Source organism: Salvelinus alpinus, chromosome 10 (assembly GCF_045679555.1).
Source record: "Salvelinus alpinus chromosome 10, SLU_Salpinus.1, whole genome shotgun sequence".
In the NCBI taxonomy this organism is placed as follows: Eukaryota; Metazoa; Chordata; class Actinopteri; order Salmoniformes; family Salmonidae; genus Salvelinus; species Salvelinus alpinus.
In genome coordinates, this window is record NC_092095.1 from 49,852,302 (window position 1) to 49,871,931 (window position 19,630).

The window sequence follows — 19,630 nt, forward strand, 5'->3', positions numbered from 1 at the left end:
TCACCTGAGGAAAGGTCCTCATGGTTATTTTAGTTATAGAAAGGCATACCCAAAATGAGTAAATCAAGATAAATAAACTTCTGCAAGGTTTTCCGACTTCACTAAATATATAATTGCATAGCCGAATAGTCAACCAACTTTACAAATAGTTGAGTGCCAGTTGTGCCAGTGACCAAATGGAACCTTGAGCTGATCCTATTTCTGTTAATTGCACGCGCCCTCTAACCTGAGGCCTAATCCTTGCGCGCGCCCTCTAACTCAAGGCCTCTGATTCGCGCGCCTCCACCTCTGATCCTTGCGCGCTCTTGCACAAATCTGTGCCGGTTGCCTGGTCAGTCCAGTCCAATGCGTGTTCCCTGGAATAACTGGGTTGTGAGGGGGGCTGTGGGCTCAGGTTGAGAGCGCGCTTTAGCTGCTCGTGCCACAAGAGATTTGCAAAGAAGCGTTAGCGAAAAAGCTGCAACATATTTCAATGTCTTTATTATTTCCCCCTCTATTTTTTTCCACTTATGTTAACTTTGTATCGAAACGAATGATGACATGGACTTTGCATGATGAGGAAGGCATTTAATATCGGATGTCAACAGCATTTTACGCACAGGTTCAACACCGTGGAAGGGATGCATTTGCTGTCACTTTTTGACGAATGTCAATTTAGCATTGCTTATTTGTTGGAAAACTATATTTCATTGTGATACGGCGTTCAGTTGCATGCAATGGCATTTATATAATCGTTGTCAGTATTTGTTTGTAGGCTTAATTATTTGAACCGCCTGACAAACATCAACGTCATTGATGTAGGACAAGAGGACTGATGAATCGGTGCATTGCTTGATCCAGTTCCTTCTGGACAAGATCTGGGGATGAGTAGATAGGCTATTAGACAACCATTACCGGGTTTATGTAGATCGGCTCGGTCTTCACTTAACATAGAATAATTCGGCTTTACCGCAGGCTGCTAGTAAAGCCTCAACCATGTATGCTGGACGGAAAAGAAGAAAACCAGTGCAAAGAGGGTAAGTGAGAGTTTTTTAAATGATGCATTAGCTTGCATAATGAACTAAAATGGCCCACAATAAAGTTGTTATTCTTTTTTATTATTTGATAATATATGAGTCAACGCTATATGACATGATAGTCACTCACGATCCATCCAAATAGCATGTAAATATCTTCAATATTCTTTGGTGCAGACAGATGTGTATATATATATATATGCAGTATGTTTATCCTAGATAGTATATTGTGTCAGGATAATGATGCATAATGTTATGCATAATGTCCTAAATAAAAATAACTCAACACATAATTTGACTCATAATCATGATGAGGTCAAATGGTTGAAGTGATGTTCAATTCAGATGGAGAGAGATGATTCAATATGATGATTCAATTTGATTCAATTCGAATCTTAATGGACCCATGCCAGTGCTCCGGGCACAGGTGCAAGGCGCGAAGTGCTCGTGCTCATCATACTCAGGCCTTTTGTATCTATTTTCGTTTCAGTATTTTTCATAGTTCAATGTGCCCTTATTGTATCGTGTGAAACGTTCAAGTACTTGACCATTCATATTTTTTTCACACTGTATTTCAAATGTTATTATTGCTTATCTATAACTGGTTAAAAAAATTATCTAAAAAAGGAGCAAAAATAATAATTAAACTTAAGGAAATAAGAAAAGTATTATAATAATATTATTGTTATTATTATTGCTATTAGTATTATTATTGATATGATGATTATTTATTATTAAACGTATAGTATTATTATTAATACCAATATTTAATTATATGATTTATCATTCAGCATCGAAGTGAAAGACCAAAAGTGAGTACGAGTGGCAATATGTCCACTGTTTACCTTCTTATCAACATTGAGAGAATTAGCCTACTGGCTTCATAATTTTCCTCTGTGATTCCCTAATAACCCCATGTCTCTTCTACTGCTCAGAGAGAAACAGACAGCTCCATCTGAAGGGACCAAGTCTAACCCATCAAAGCGCCACCGGGACCGTCTGAACTCTGAGTTGGACCGTCTGGCCAGTCTACTGCCCTTCCCAGAAGAGGTCACCTCCAGCTTGGATAAACTCTCTATCTTACGGCTCAGCGTGAGCTACCTGAGGACCAAGAACTTCTTCTCAGGTGATTGTGTGTGCGTGTGTGCGTGTGTGTGTGTGTGTGTGTGTGTGTGTGTGTGTGTGTGTGTGTGTGTGTGTGTGTGTGTGTGTGTGTGTGTGCGTGCGTGCGTGCGTGCGTGCGTGCCTGCCTGCGTGCGTGCGTGCGTGCGTGTGTGTGTTGGCTGCAGGTAACTGTGTGGAGGTTATAAGCTTAGGATATGCACTGTAGTGACATACATATGACCAATTTTTTGGACATTTCCTTAAAAGAAAAGAAAATACAATTATTATATATTATATGATATTATTTTTTTTAAATTGTACTCTGCTGAAAATAATGTATTAGGTTGTATTATTCAATCCCTTCTAAATGTATTAAATAATTGTGTTATCTTGGCAAGGCCTTTCTAAGAAATGTTGCAAGGCTGTATCCTTTCACATTTTCTTCTCAAGACACACCACATACATGATGTAAAGACAATACTGTACTACTCAATAAGCTAATCAATGACATACAAAAACATATTTTTATACACTTTCAATATGGGGTTTTCTATGTCAGAATCCCAACCTTTACCGCCCTTCCTGTCTTCGGAGGACGCTGCAGTGCAGGCGCTGAGTTCTGGTGGTGGTGATGCATCATGCATAATTAAAAGAAAATGAGCTTAAATCATTTATAAAACGGAGGGAGGAAAATGTTTGTTTTAGACAGTCAATTTTAAAATGGCCGTTGAGGTGAGTCGAATGGAAACAGTGGGCATGACCCGACTCCGCCGTGGGTAAGAGCTGTGTTGGAAGATGCTGCATGGGGAATGGAAAGTGCATAGCTGGGGAGGAGAGGAGAGGAGGAAAGGGGGCAGGGTTGAGATTGCTTATGGGACTATCTTCAAGGCACACCGGAACAAAGCTAAAATATTGTGGAGATGTTTCACCTCAATGACTTCTGGACCTTACTACCCAACATTTATGGTTTTAAGAGAAATCATCTGAATAAATGAATAACATCAAGTAAGTTCCCTCCATCTATTTGGAAATGGAAGGGAGATTGGAGGTTTGCGTTCGAATCAGCGTGTGTCTGTGGAGACAATAACAGGTTTAATATTTGAGAGGACTCCACTAGGAGTTGTTTTAATTACAACACCATGAGCAGAGACTCCCAGGACAGGTAGAGAGATTAACCAAGGAGAAGTCCTTTCCTTCCCTCCCATCCACCACACTGCTTAACATAAACTGGAGGAGAGGAAGAAAGAGGAGAGAAGGATAGGGGAGAGAAGGAAAGGAGGAGAGAGGAACTAAAGGGCTATATGTAATGAAGTATGAGTCCTCCATTACGGTTTTCATGTGATCAACAATATGATCATGTATGAACATGTCTCGTCTCTGTCTCGTCGCTTTGGATAAAAGTCGCTGCTCAACGACATATATGATACATTATGTTACACTATAAATCAACAATTGATTAAATGCAATTGGAAGAAACTGTGTTTCATTCAATTGATTGAAAACTTAATATTTTATAGCTGCATTATATCAGCAGCAATGTAAATGAACTTGGACAATGTAACACTTGAAGGAAAAATACAAATCTGATCACATTTTTTGAATAAATCATGGCTAGCTACAATAAAGCCTAGTTACAGAAAATAGCTGTGGGTCTTCCTGCATTCGATGGCACCATTTTGCACCATTTCTCCCAAACTGCTGTACCAGTGTACCACTATAGATAAGGGTACAACATGCGTTTAACACTCTTGTGTAGCCTTTGCAGTGAACCATTTTTTTTATGTGAAAATAGTACAAATGCTATTTGATGTGCAGGGATTAGATGAGCTATGTTATGTTTAACAGGCTTTTAGTGAAGAACTTGTGTGGTTTTTAAATGGAAGTTTAGAAACATGCCAGCATAGTTCTTTAGATTCAACTGGCAACTAATCATCACAGCATTTGTGCTGCACAGTAGGATGGCTTAGGATTCTGGGTATTGGAATGTGACGTGGCTTTTATTTGATAGGTTTTGACCAATGGGAGCTTGACTGAGGTACAGCAGCCTCGTACTGTACATCATTTAACATTGGTAGATCGTTAGTTCCATGGTGGTCCACTTTGCCCTGGGTCTGACAGAGACTGTTAATGAGTCTGACCATTGGAGATATTCAGAGTGGCATTGGAGCACACATAGGGCAATCTTTACAGGCTTTTGTCACAGAGAAGGAGCGATCATGAGAGAGAGAAAGGGAGAGGGAAAGACAGGAAGGGTGGGTGTGGGGTTATGGGTCACATAAGGATGGAAACAATTAAGCCAGACCGTAAAGCCTGACCTATTTGAGTTTTTTGGTCATGTTTTTGCTAATGTCATGGTAATAGTCTTGTGTGGCTCAGTTGGTGGAGCATGGCACTAGCAACGTCAGAGTTGTGGGTTCAATTCCCATGGGATGATCAGTATGAAAATGTATGCACTCACTACTTTAAGTCCCTCTGGATAAGTCCGTCTGATAAATGACTCAAATGTAAACGTTACGCTATTACATGACTCAGCTGAACTGTTTCCAGATGTGCAGCTTAGTGTCGATAATCATTCGTATGGTGACAATTAAATATTGTGTAAAGACCAGTTGTCAAAGAAATGTTCACACACTAAGGGCTCTATTTTCGTCTGGTGCTCAGGAGGCGCAAGTGTCAAACGCACGGTAGTTTGCAATTTCGTCATCACTGGCACACTGGCATTTTCCAGCCATAACGCGAGGTTCGGCAATTTACCTGTCTTAAGGCAATATTTGAGTTGTTTCCTTTTGTTTTCTCCCAATTTAATTTAATTTGATTAAAAACCAAACATAGCCAACCCTCCCCTTAATCAAGACTGGTTTAGCAACATCGCATAGGAGCCTATTTTTATCCTGGCCATTAGCCAACTAGCCTATGAATAAAGAGGCTTTCAGTGGTCTACTGAGAGTGCTTTGAAATATTTTGAAGGTTTTTTGCTTTTTCATTATTCACAATTCACATACCTGCATACTTCGTTTCACTTATTCAGTAGCCTATCCAGCCACAATTATCAAAGAGCGCCCCTCATTCGATTACCAAAGACACGCTACTCCAAACTATTCAGTCATCCATATCAACGGGTGATATTTTTTAAAATCTGCCTCAAACATAGTCAACGATACAATTGACAGAGGCATAGTATTTTATATAGACTTGCGAATGTTATGCTTTAAACCATTTAGGACTAAGTTTAGGCCCATTTAGGCCCAAATTTTATTGGTCACATTCAAATGGTTATCAGATGTTATTGCGAGTGTAGCGAAATGCTTGTGCTTCTAGTTCCGACAGTGCAGCAATATGCAACATCGAGAGCATCCTGACTGGTTGCATCACTGCCTGGTACGGCAACTGCTCGGCCTCTGACCGCAAGGCACTACAGAGGGTAGTGCGTATGGCCCAGTACATCACTGGGGCTAAGCTGCCTGCCATCCAGGACCTCTACACCAGGCGGTGTCAGAGGAAGGCCCTAAAAATTGTCAAAGACCCCAGCCACCCCAGTCATAGACTGTTCTCTCTTCTACCGCATGGCAAGCGGTACCGGAGTGCCAAGTCTAGGACAAAAAGGCTTCTCAACAGTTTTTACCCCCAAGCCATAAGACTCCTGAACAGGTAATCAAATGGCTACCCGGACTATTTGCATTGTGTGCCCCCCCCAACCTCTCTTTTTACGCTGCTGCTACTCTCTGTTTATCATATATGCATAGTCACTTTAACTATACATTCATGTACATACTACCTCAATTGGGCCGACCAACCAGTGCTCCCACACAGTGGCTAACCGGGCTATCTGCATTGTGTCCCACCCACCACCCGCCAACAGCCCTGTTTTACGCTACTGCTACTCTCTGTTCATCATATATGCATAGTCACTTTAACCATATCTACATGTACATACTACCTCAACCAGCCTGACTAACCGGTGTCTGTATGTAGCCTCGCTACTTTTATAGCCTCGCTACTGTATTTAGCCTGTGTTTTTACGGTTGTTTTATTTCTTTACCTACCTATTGTTCACCTAATACCTTTTTTGCACTATTGGTTAGAGCCTGTAAGTAAGCATTTCACTGTAAGGTCTTCTACACCTGTTGTATTCGGCGCACGTGACAAATAAACGTTGATTTGACTTGATTATTAAAGTGACTAGTGTTCCACTTATTAAAGTGGCCAATGATTTCAAGTCTGTATGTAGGCAGCAGCCTCTCTGTGCTAGTACACTTTGTGTACACAGTGCCATGGAACGAGAGAAGCCATTTAAGAGATCATGCGTCTGACCCCATCCTGTTGAAAAGTATTGTGGTGTTTTAAAAAAACGATTGTTTTCCATTTCATATAAAGCCCTCTGCTACCCTAAGTCTAGGCTACTAAGCCTGTTTCAACAGCAATGCGTCGTGGCTTCCTTATCCTGGCCTTGCAAAGTAGCCTATCCTTAAAAGGTGTTTAATGCTTTATACGTCAGAGTGCCTTGAATTGAAAATATACTGCACATCCTAAAACATGCACACATGTGCCTACCTGCATACTTCATTTAGCTTGTTCAAGTATCCGTCCCCATCTCCAAAGAGGGCATCTCATTGGGTTAACAAAGACACTCTCCTCCAAACGTATTTAAATGATTCAGTCCTATAATGCAGTATCAACGGTATCTTGCTATTTGAAAACGTGCCTCACACAAACAATATAATTCACGGGAGCCTAGTATTTTTGTTTTAAGGAGAAGTGCGATGCGTAAAGACATGTAGGCTCTGACTGCCAACATTCCAAACATAGGCTATTGAGCAAACACAGTTTTTTGTTGTTGTTGCTATTATTCGTTACTGTAGCCTATGCTATTTAACATTTAACTGTAGTATCAATCCACAATGGACCAGGACAAGAATATTCCGTGCCCCCAGCAGAATTGGAGTTGACAACGCAAAGACGTCAATAACCTACAGAACTTGAGACAAAAGCATGCAGTATTAAGCCAGTGAGTGGCCGAGCCCTCGACACATCTACAACTTGTTTATCCATCAAAACCAAGCCCTTTCACGCCACCGCCAGCTATTGTACTCATAATTCCGGGTGTGAAAATAGCAAAAATATTTCTGACACACCCTCAGAAGCGCTTAGATTAATCTTTGCGTTAGGTTTGTTAAAATAGAGCCCTAAAAGTTGTATATTGGTAGACTGTAAATGATGAGATAAGATTTACAAATATGTTTCAGATGAAACTGGCCGTAAATGATGCCTATGATGCCTCAAGCAACCTCAGAGACATGAGGATATACTAAGTAAATAGAACATGTTTTAAACTCATTTATCAACCATTGTACCCTCCATATTGAATGTTCTTAGTCATTTGAAAGAGGGCTTGAGATTGCGTTATACTGTAGCAAAGAAAGACTACAACTGGAAATGATTTAGGCCCTGACTGCAGATTATTGTAACAGTGTGTGTGTGTGTGTGTGTGTGTGTGTGTGTGTGTGTGTGTGTGTGTGTGTGTGTGTGTGTGTGTGTGTGTGTGTGAGACCACTGTCCAGGTGTTTTCAAACGCTGGAAGTGTTCTGCCTCACAACCCTGTAACCCTGCTACTTTCTCTCAAACGATCTCTCCAACGGGGTGTTTGATCGTAGTCTTGTCCTTTTTTTAAGCATTTTATCTGGGTACTGGGTAGAGCCTCTGCATGTTTCCCTTCTGCTGCCACATGACAGTATGCAGGACCGACGCCAGCTTCAAAAAGATGGAAAACGTTGATTAACACAGTTAGGGTGGAGAACAGAAGACCGATTATCAACTGGTCATTTACTCAAAATCAACCATCATGTCGTAGTTTGTTCACCATTGATAAACGTGATAAACTGTGTTGATAAGTTTTACCCAGTTTAAAACTCTGCAGTCGTTCCGTTTCAATTTGCCCTCCTGCTTCTGGATTTTGTTAATATACCGTTTGATTTAGATAAGGAGTATTTCCATCTTTTCGATGTCTCTCTCCAACCAGCGGAGATGGGGTGATGATGGTGTTGTTGTATTTTCTGGTTGCCTCGTGCCGTTACACTAACCCGGTCACCCCCGCCTGTGCCTTCCCCCCCTCTAAACTCTGTTTAATTGAGTGTATCTCCATGTGTCCTATTCCCACTCTGTTGTAAAGGCCTCCCGCAGACCGTTGCCACGGCTGTCTCGCTCACAAAGGATGGATTCCCCACTCAACGTGGGTTACAAATGTGCCCGACTGTCTTAAGACAGCTTACGACACAGCCTTTGTGTTGAGTTACAACGATAGCTTAACCTCAGTGGCCGGAGTAGAGTAGATCTGTCGTCTAGATCTGGTGGGTTTTTGCCTCAGATCGCCTTGTCTTCTTACATCCATGGTTCGATTGATTTGAATGAGTCTCAACCATGACGGTTCCAGATCACATTGGTAAATGAACTCCCAGTGATTTTGCATGAGACCCCTCCTCTTCTCACATGGAGAGAGAAGGGGGCCCTGTGCTAACTATCTTATGACTGGTCCATGATGAATTGACTAGAGCCAATGGAAAAGTAATGGATGAGGACTTTGTGGACCACACAGAGCCAGAGAACCAGACAGAGATTTGTGTAAAACTGGTTAAAAAGCAAAAACAAGTGGGTGACTAGAGAGCAAAAACTAACAAAGAACCCATACTAGAAAGTTCAGTTCCAGGGCTTGGATATTAAAGAAATATAGCTTTTATAAGTGTAATATTGTTAAACAGTTCTCAGAACTGAGACACGAAATAAAGTGTCGCTTTTGTTTTCAATGTCTTACTACCAACGTATTGTCATTACATAGAGCTGAAAAGGAGCATTTGAGGATGAAAGTATTTTGGAATAAAAACAACAGGGTTAATCCACTTAAAGAGGGTTTATACTCCTTTGAAAAAGAAAATAAGAAAGGGGGGGGGGGGGTGAAAAAAAAACAGCAGCACATCAGAATCAAACCTTGTGGACACAAAAGGGCCAGTCTTGTGCTGCTATGTCAAGGTAGCCAGCCAGGAATACATTGGTCTTAAAAGGTCACTTTGGTGTGATTACCAGAGTGTAGCTTCCCATCAACTGTCCTATTTTCTCATGGTTCAACCTACTGTAGTGCCCAGTGCTATTAGAGAGAGAGATAATGAGATTCGGTAGATGAAGAAGAAACTGAACTAATAGTCTCTCTCTCTCTCTCGCTATCTCTCGCTATCTCTCCAAATTCCTGCTCTTTACCTTACACCATCAGTCTGTCAACAAGCTTTTCTTAATTCCTGGAGAAACTGATCCCGTAGAATGCACTCCTGCTAAATAGGTATGTGTGTGTGTGTGTGTGTGTGTGTGTGTGTGTGTGTGTGTGTGTGTGTGTGTGTGTGTGTGTGTGTGTGTGTGTGTGTGTGTGTGTGTGTGTGTGTGTGTGTGTGTGTGTGTGCAAAGCATTGTCGTTATGTTCCATCAATGAACCCCCTCACACACACAGACACACACCTTGCTCCAGCCACAGGCCTCCATATTTTCACAACAACGGCCATGTTTATTTTGGCTAAGCCTGACCCTAGTGCCCCGTCCCTCCCCAGTGTGATTGTGTGTTTGTGTGTGTGTGTGTTGAACTGATCACAGCCCTGGTCACTTATTAGACTGAAGCTTCCATACAGATCAGTCAAACTGTCTTATGTGAGGAGTAGAGGAAAACAGACCCCTGCCAAAACAGCTTACAGTTCTCTTAATTGCTTTGGTGGCTTTCGGGTAAACTTTGAGCATGATGACAATTTTAGCCAGAGAGAGGCTTACTGTAGATTTGAAATAGAGACATGATGACCTACCAGTTCCCTCCTCCTTCTCCATCTCTCTCCTCCTGTTAGCACTAGTCACAGCTATCTCTCCCCTCTCTCTCTCTCTCCATCTCTCCCTCTCTCTCTCTCTCCATCTCTCCATCTCTCCCTCTCTCTCTCTCTCTCTCTCTCTCTCTCTCTCTCTCTCTCTCTCTCTCTCTCTCTCTCTCTCTCTCTCTCTCTCTCTCTCTCTCTCTCTCTCTCTCTCTCTCTCTCTCTCTCTCTCTCTCTCTCTCTCTCTCTCTCTCTCTCTCTCTCTCTCTCTCTTTCTCTCTCTCTCCTCCTGTTAGCACTAGTCACAGCTACCTCTCTCTCCTCTCTCTTCTCTCTCTCTCCTCCTGTTCAGCACTAGTCACAGCTCTCTCCCCTCTCTCTCTCTCTCCATCTCTCCCTCTCTCTCTCTCTCCATCTCTCCCTCTCTCTCTCTCTCCACCTCTCCATCTCTCCCTCGCTCTCTCTCTCTCTCTCTCTCTCTCTCTCCCTCTCTCTCTCTCTCTCTCTCTCTCTCTCTCTCTCTCTCTCTCTCTCTCTCTCTCTCTCTCCTCCTGTTAGCACTAGTCACAGCTACCTCTCTATCTCTCTCCCCTCTCTATCTCTCTCTCTCTCTATCTCTCTCCCTCTGCCATGACTTGTGAGACAGTAGAATAACTAGAGACAGTGTTGGGACAAAGACTCTCTTATCTGAGCAAGAACCTGTCCCAGCCATGGTACCCACTATTAAAGGCCAGGGAATCGTCGATCATTGTGTGTCAGTCACACATTTTTCTGCTTTAAGTGGCAATTAACGCTCATTAAAATCTGATGGAATGGGGACTGTTCTCCTGATAGCTATCTACTACTCTACTCGCTCCAATAAAAACTAAAGGGATAACAGTCTCCACAAAGTGAAATGGAGAGGGAATGCGCTGTGACAAAAGCGTCATGCTACTGAAATGAAATCTTACCGTTGTTTAAAAAAATTGTAATAGGACATTTTGTGACATTTAATTTGGCCTAGCGTGTTCTTTTGACCTCTTATGATCTGAGTTTTGTTCACGTAATGTTTTTTTTATTTGGTCATCATGACTGGAAGCAGGAGCTTTATTGCCTGTGCTCTGTGTTGGTTTTCAGCTGAGATGCTGCTGACTTAATTGTTGGACCAATCAACATTTGACATGCAGTCTCAGCCTTCTCCAGAGCAATGCCAGGCCACCAAAGGTCCTTCTAAACCCAGATCCCAGATTCAAGTCAAATCAAGTTTATTTGTCATATCCACAGGATACACATGGTGTATACACAGTACAATGAAATGCTGGTTTGGAGGTTCGCCTCTCAATAATGTGACAACAAGAATATTTAAAAAAATAAGTAATTAAGTATACACATCTTTTTCTATATAATATAAATACAAGGAAGGCATTCGACACATTTACAGCACAGTATTTACACGTGTGTCAGGAAGGGAGATATTGAGAGCAAAGTGTTTAAATTGTGCAGTTTAGCATTAATAAATAGATCTCTTAATAGCAGCAGTCGCGATGTGTGTGTAGCTTGAATGTGTGTGTGTGTGTGTGTGTGTGTGTGTGTGTGTGTGTGTGTGTGTGTGTGTGTGTGTGTGTGTGTGTGTGTGTGTGTGTGTGTGTGTGTGTGTGTGTGTGTGTGTGTGTGTGTGTGTGTGTGTGTGTGTATACATACCAGCAAAGCAAAGCGCTGGGAAGGAGAGCGAAGGCTGTACAAACCCACACTGACAGATCCACTACTACCTGGGACTTATTGGTCACGTCAATGTTTACATTGACAGATAGCTGCTTCTGGCAGACATGTAGTAGGGCCAAATAACGTACATCTCGGTGTTTGTGCGCGTGTGTGTGTGTACATGTGTTGTGCATATGTGAGCCTGTGTGAGTGAGTTCATGTGTGCTAAGGTGTGCAGAGTCAGTGCAAATGGTCAGTCCCAGATCAAGTGTTTAGCAGTCTGATGGCTTGTCCTAGACCCCATGCTCCGATACCGTCTGCCAGGCAGTACAGGAGTGAACAGTCCGTGGCTGGGGTGTGTGGGGTCCCTGATAATGTTGCGGTTCTTCCTCAGACAACGCTTTGAGTAGATGTCCAGTATGGTTGGGAACACGGCCCCAGTGACGGACTCGTTTATGTGACTATTTCCCGCCTGATCCCTGTCACTTTCACGGTGTGTTTATCAGACCCTTTTCTTCTGTCTACTGTGTTTACTCCCAGAAACATTTCATGCGTTGTCCACATGATCAATATTTCATTTCTTCTGCTTTTCAACTATCGTATGGTGTAACCCGACACCCACATGGTATACTGTAGGCCTATAGAGCTTATGGAGTTGACTGAAATTGATACATAGGGAGAACGGTGGTATGCTGTACATTGTTGGGAGTGACTGCTACGGGCGGTTACAGAGCATAAACAGCTTTATTTAATCAAGAGGCATATTGATGTTTGTCTTTTGTAATTAGTGTGTAATGAAACCAGCAGACAAACAGGAGATCCATAATTTAGTCCGGTTAGTGCCAGGGCCTCTCTTTCTCTTCCAGCAGGGCCACCCCAATTGTGCCTGCCCTGCCCCGTCTGGCCACCCAATGGCGCGTGTGTGTGTGTGTGTGTGTGTATGTGTGTGTGTGTGTGTGCACTCCCCTCTCTGCCACCCCATGAAACAGTGAGAACCCATGTCAGTGCTGCCAGTTGGCTACAGTATTGGCGCCCTGTAGGCAACATCAAACCGGATCAGTGTGTGTGTGTGTGTGTGTGTGTGTGTGTGTGTGTGTGTGTGTGCGTGTGCGTGTGCGTGTGCGTGTGCGCGTGCGCGTGCATGGTGTTGCCCTGTAGGCTACATCATCCAGCGTCAGACACTCCTAGTGGAACTGGAATTGCCGATGCATCAGTTCTTGGAAGTGTTTTGTTGTTAAAGAGGAAGTGTTGTTGATGACGAGTGGTGCACAGCGCTGAGGTTTGGCTCAGCTGGATTCAGAGCTGCTATTCCATTACTCTACGTAGTGAAACTTTACACATAAGAAAACACAGTTACAGTTGAAGTCGGACGTTTACATACACTTTAGCCAAATACATTTAAACTCAGTTTATCACAATTCCTGACATTTAATCCTAGTACAAATTCCCTGTCTTAGGTCAGTTAGAATCACCACTTTATTTTAAGAATGTGAATAATAGTATTTATATATACTGTATATATATTTATATATATAGAATAATATATTTCTTTCATCACAGTTTACATAAACAGTTTACATACATTCAATTAGTATTTGGTAGCATTGCCTTTAAACTGTTTAACTTGGGTCAAACGTTTCGGGTAGCCGTCCACAAGCTTCCCACAATAAGTTGGGTGAATTTTGTCCAATTCCTCCTGACAGAGCTGGTGTAACTGAGTCAGGTTTGTAGGCCCCCCTGCTCGCACACGCTTTTTCAGTTCTGCCCACACATTTTCTATAGGATTGAGCTCAGGGCTTTGTGATGGCCACTCCAATACCTTGACTTTGTTGTCCTCAAGCCATTTTGCCACAACTTTGGAAGTATCCTTGGGGTTATTGTCCATTTGGAAGACCCATTCGCGACCAAGCTTTAACTTCCTAACTGATGTCTTGAGATGTTGCTTCAATTTATCCACATACTGTAATTGTCCTGCCTCATGATGCCATCTATTTTGTGAAGTGCACCAGTCCCTCCTGCAGCAAAGCACCCCCACAACATGATGCTGCCACCCCCGTGCTTCACGGTTGGGATGGCGTTCTTCAGCTTGCAAGCCTCCCCCTTTTTCCTCCGCACATAACGATGGTCATTATGGCCAAACAGTTCTATTTTTGTTTCATCAGACCAGAGGACATTTCTCCAAAAAGTACGATCTTTGTCCCCATGTGCAGTTGCAAACCGTAGTCTGGCTTTTTTATGGCAGTTTTGGAGCAGTGTCTTCTTCCTTGCTGAGCGACCTTTCAGGTTATGTCAATATAGGACTCGTTTTAATGTAGATATAGATACTTTTGTACCTGTTTCCTCCAGCATCTTCACAAGGTCCTTTGCTGTTGTTCTGGGATTGATTTGTACTTTTCGCACCAAAGTACATTCATCTCCTTGAGACAGAACGCGTCTCCTTCCTGAGCGGTATGACGGCTGCGTGGCCCCATGGTGTTTATACTTGCTTACTATTGTTTGTACAGATGAACGTGGTACCTTCAGGTGGTTGGAAATTGCTCCCAAGGATGAACCAGACCTCAGAAAATTCTGAGGTCTTGGCTGATTTCTTTTCATTTTCCCATGATGTCAAACAAAGAGGCACTGAGTTTGAATGTAGGCCTTGAAATACATCCACAGTTAAACCTCCAATTGACTCAAATTATGACAATTTGCTTATCAGAAGCTTCTAAAGCCATAACATCATTTTCTGGTGAAATAATCTGTCTGTAAATAATTGTTGGAAAAATTACTTGTGTCATGCACAAAGTAGATGTCCTAACCGACTTGCCAAAACTATCGTTTGTTAACAAGAAATTTGTGGAGTGGTTGAAAAACGAGTTTTAATGACTCCAACCTAAGTGTATGTAAACTTCCGACTTCAACTGTATGTGTTCTTGTATTACAGTATGAACATGTACACTTAAGGCTAGTGTTCCAAACTGTACTTCCATGTAGGTTACAAAAGCAGTTCTAACTTAGCATGTCCTCAGCTCTGTCTTACCATTTCAGAATCCGCTTCCTTCTGTTACCGACATCAGGAAGAGAGACTCATGGTGTTGAGTTGCTAAGCATGGGGGGCTGAAATCCCCTGGCTCACCCAAAATAAATGACCCCCATATCCAGCTATGGGGTGTAATGTGGGAGCTAGCCCTGACAGCCAGGGATTCATTGAGTCCAAGGAGGTTGAACGGTACAGCATGGCTATGTGCTTGGATCGGGTAACCTTGGCAATGAGAGTCATCAACGAACCACTGTAAGCCAATGTACAGCTCATTGCAGCATCAAAATGTATCCCAGGTATTCCAGGAAGAGGAAGGAGTCCTCTTAGCCAGCTACATAGTCCTCTCCAACTGTACTGTGTTATACGTTCTGCACTACTCAACTGTCCTGATCGGATCAGCTGATTCAAACCACATTATACGACAATAGTAGCATTGCTTGTTGTGACCATGATACAGTGGTACTGTGATCATGTTAGCTGTCTGTTGTTGCTGTACAGCTGTCCTCACCCTCAGATGAACAAAGTGCTTTAAGACCGTCTTGAAGAGGAAGAGAATATAATAGTGTACTTTAATATCCCTTTGGGAAATGCTTTGCAACAAGGTATGTGCTTTTGAAGACAGAATCACAAAGAAGTACCGGGGGGAAAAGAGAAACAAATAACACATTTTCTCACTCAACTATCTTTTGATGAAATAAACATCCTAATTTTAATCAAGTTGACAGCCTCAAGGACATTTCACGGTATATGTTTTTTTTTAAAGTGTTGTTTATACAGACAGACAGCGGGATCTGGCAGGGAGCCAAACACACATGTTCATTAGTCTCTGAAGACATCTTGCTTCTTCAAGGTTTCTTCCTGGACCATTTCTTTAAGCCACGTGTGCGCTTTCCTCTCAGTTGAATGTCATCATGATTCATGGATTGATTTATTCAGTCGAGTGTGGTGGAGGTTATTCAACTGTGGGCTCTCCCTCTCTCTTTAAGCTTTCAGTATTGCCTGGGGTAGTCAGTCAGTCAGTCACAAAAGCACTTCACACAGATGTTGAGAGTCTTCGAAACCAAATCATAATCTTGTAACTTGTGACCTTCGTATTGTTTTCCAGAAAAAAATAAAGACTGCGTACTTGGTGGTTGTTTGGGATTGACAACGGTACGGTAGTGTTCTAGTCTGGGATTCAGTCCGAACGCTCTTTGTCGACTATGCACCTTTTAAAGGCGATGTTCCAGCGTTCACGGTAAACACTGCATATGTCAGCTCAATCGGAAATGACCTTTAAATGGCGCATAGCAGACAAAACGTGATCCGATTTAACCCTGACCCTTAGGTCTTATTGTATTGTAGTTGTATTTGGCTGCAGGTACTCTAGCGGTTAGAGCGTTGGGCCAGTAACCAAAAGGTCGCTGGTTTGATTCTGTTAATGTGCCATTGAGTAAGGCACTTAACCCTATTTGCTCCTGTAAGTCGTTCTGGATAAGAGGGTCTGCTAAATTACGTAAATGTAAAATGTTGTATTTACACTGTGTTGTCCTGATTGCCGTTTATGGGCATCCAAACACCACTGTTTCCAGGATAGGCCATCTGCTCTGCTGTGATCTGAGAGCAGGCAGATTAGGGCTTATGTAACACTACAACGCTTTTCAGTTCATGTTATTATCATCCTCGTGTGTGTGTGTGTGTGTGTGTGTGTGTGTGTGTGTGTGTGTGTGTGTGTGTGTGTGTGTGTGTGTGTGTGTGTGTGTGTGTGTGTGTGTGTGTGTGTGTGTGTGTGTGTGTGTGTGTGTGTGTGTGTGTGTGTGTGTGTGTGTGTGTTGTAGCAGTACATACTGCACTCTTCAGATGTTGTTTATGCTAGTGGTTAATTCATTCATTTATGCTAGTGGTTTGTGCTAGTGGATGGTTTGGGTGGGGAAGGGTTTGTGAGTGTTGTGCTAAGCTACACCTGTTCTATTTCTACTTCCTGATCCTAAGCCTCCCTGGTGTGTGTAGAGGGTTAAGTCGATCCTCCCCACCCAGAGAGCCACTGATCTCCCGCTAGAATGGAGAGTGGAAGTAGCCTGGGTACCAGTCCGTTTGTGCTGTCATTCCACTCTTTGCCACTCCTTGTTTGGCATGACAACAAAGCACAAAGACTGGTAGCAAGGCTAAAGTGGAAGCCCTGTAGAGCAACTTTCTAGTGCGGTGTCGTAGTACAGCATTAAAGTATCCTGGTCCCAGATCTGTTTGTGCTGTTTAACCAACTCATATGGTCAAGTTTGGCATGACAGTGACCGTAGCAGTTGGCAAGACGGCACTAACAGATCTGGGACCAGCCTGTAACGTTGTAGCAAAGTTGTATTATTGTTGTAGTAACATTGTAGTATTCTTGTAGTGATGTTGTATAGTGTTGTGTCCCAGGCAGCATCGCCCTCTCTCTCCTCTACTGTACCTGCTCAGCCACTCATGAAATCCATGTGCCTTGTTGCATGGAATACTAGCTGTATAATTACCATGTTTTGATTTAAATTATACAAAAGTTCACATGTCATAAGCATAGAATGGCCTTAATCACATCTTAATCATGTTCCTCATTACCAAGCTAAATATAGGGTCATATAACGTGATTCAAAGCGTTTAGCATGTTATTGTGCTGCACAGCATGACAGAGATATCAATGAGGCTAAAATACGAATATACTAATATGTCCGGTTCCAGCATCTCACTGACAGGAGAAGGGAAATAGCATAACATGAATGGAACAGTCCTCTAATGAGTGAACTATCTCAATATTGTACCATTTCCGTTCAGTACTGGAGTCCTAGTGCTTTTAGATTTATCCAGTGTTTACAACTAGATAGTCAAGGCCTATGCTCGGGGCTTGAACTATCACTAACAACCAGTGGTGTAGTGGTGGGTAAACGCAGGTAACCTTTTTGAATTTTTTGAGAGCGTTTACCCACTTTTTGCAGGAAAAATGTATTGAAAATTTAGGGAGCGTTACTTTACTTTCCATTAACGGAAATCTGCGTTTTCCTACCTATTTTTTTTAGCTCTACGTCAACAACCTGAATGTTCTCCGCCCTACGGTTAGAGATGGGGTTTAGCAGGAGGATTTGGGGACCTCAACTGGGATTGACCTTGTTTGTTTGGGCCATTAGCTACATACATATTTCACACGTCCCATTGGTGTCTCTTGGCCCATGGTGTGGTGGCGGGCAGTTCACTCCTTCCCCTGTTTGTGTGTGTGCGTGTGTGTGTGTGTGTGTGTGTGTGTGTGTGTGTGTGTGTGTGTGTGTGTGTGTGTGTGTGTGTGTGTGTGTGTGTGTGTGTGTGTGTGTGTGTGTGTGTGTGTGTGTGTGTGTGTGTTATCCCCACCCCTTTTCCCAGTGTGTGCTCTAGCTGCTTCCCCTCAACTTCCCCTGTACACACACACATACACACACACACAGACACAGACAAACAGAAACACACAGACACACACACTTTCTGGGTAATTTTCATTAATGATTCATGAATCGGGGGGGGTTGGGTTGGAGGGGTGCATGTGTGTCCCCAACACAAGCTGTCACATTTAACGGGTCACTGTTTATGTCACACACACACTCTATTGGTGATGTGCGATTTGTGGGAAGGCGGAGGAAGAGGTAGAGGGGGGGAAGAGGGTTTAAGAGAAGGAGAGTGAGAGCTAACTGTAAATTGATTCATTTGTGTTCATGGTTGAAAGCTATCTGTGACACTATTTAGTAGAGTAGTTCAGAGAGCTTTAAAATAGTACAGCGCAGTAGCTGTTTACATTAGTACAGTAACCATCTTTAAAATAGTACAGCGCAGTAGCTGTTTACATTAGTACAGTAACCATCTTTAAAATAGTACAGCGCAGTAGCTGTTTACATTAGTACAGTAACCATCTTTAAAATAGTACAGCGCAGTAGCTGTTTACATTAGTACAGTAACCATCTTTAAAATAGTACAGCGCAGTAGCTGTTTACATTAGTACAGTAACCATCTTTAAAATAGTACAGCGCAGTAGCTGTTTACATTAGTACAGTAACCATCTTTAAAATAGTACAGCGCAGTAGCTGTTTACATTAGTACAGTAACCATCTTTAAAATAGTACAGCGCAGTAGCTGTTTACATTAGTACAGTAACCATCTTTAAAATAGTACAGCGCAGTAGCTGTTTACATTAGTACAGTAACCATCTTTAAAATAGTACAGCGCAGTAGCTGTTTACATTAGTACGGTAACCATTTTTAAAATAGTACAGCGCAGTAGCTGGTTACATTAGTACAGTAACCATATTTAAAATAGTACAGCGCAGTAACTAATTACATTAGTACAGTAACCATCTTTAAAATAGTACAGCGCAGTAGCTTTTTACATTAGTACAGAATTCATCTTTAGGGTTAGTCACAAATCAAATGAAATCAAATTTTATTTGTCACATTAGCCAAATACAACCTTACGACCTTACGGTGAAATGCTTACTTACAAGCCCTTAACCAACAATGCAGTTTTAAGAAAATACCTCTAAAAAAAGTAAGAGATAAGAATAACAAATAATTAAAGAGCAGCAGTAAATAACAATAGCTGGGCTATATACAGGGGGTACCGGTACAGAGTCAATGTGTCAATGTGCGGGGGCACCGGTGTCGAGGTAATTGAGGTAATTATGTACATGTAGGTAGAGTTATTAAAGTGGATAATAACAGAGAGTAGCAGCAGCGTAGCGGGGGGGCCTCTTTTAGAAGCCTCTTGGACCTAGACTTGCCACTCCTGTACCGCTTGCCGTGCGGTAGCAGAGAGAACAGTCTATGACTAGGGTGGCTGGAGTCTTTGACAATTTTTAGGGCCTTCCTCTGACATCGCCTGGTAATGAGGTCCTGGATGGCAGGAAGCTTGGCCCCAGTGATGTACTGGGCCGTACGCACTACCCTCTGTAGTGCCTTGCGGTCAGAGGCCGTGCAGTTGCCATAACAGGCAGTGATGCAACC

General features: G+C 42.6%; 1 protein-coding gene across 1 annotated transcript in view; it reads left to right on the plus strand.

The window, feature by feature from the left end:
* Window positions 1-397: 397 nt before the first annotated feature.
* The window catches only part of LOC139532194 (aryl hydrocarbon receptor-like), an 84,410-nt gene continuing 65,177 nt past the window's right edge, over window positions 398-19,630 (plus strand). The window contains exons 1-3 of the mRNA XM_071329498.1: window positions 398-1,016; window positions 1,808-1,828; window positions 1,952-2,142. Of these exons, the coding sequence (XP_071185599.1) occupies window positions 976-1,016; window positions 1,808-1,828; window positions 1,952-2,142 (253 nt within the window). The 5' untranslated portion in view covers window positions 398-975. The remainder of the gene's footprint in view (window positions 1,017-1,807; window positions 1,829-1,951; window positions 2,143-19,630) is intronic.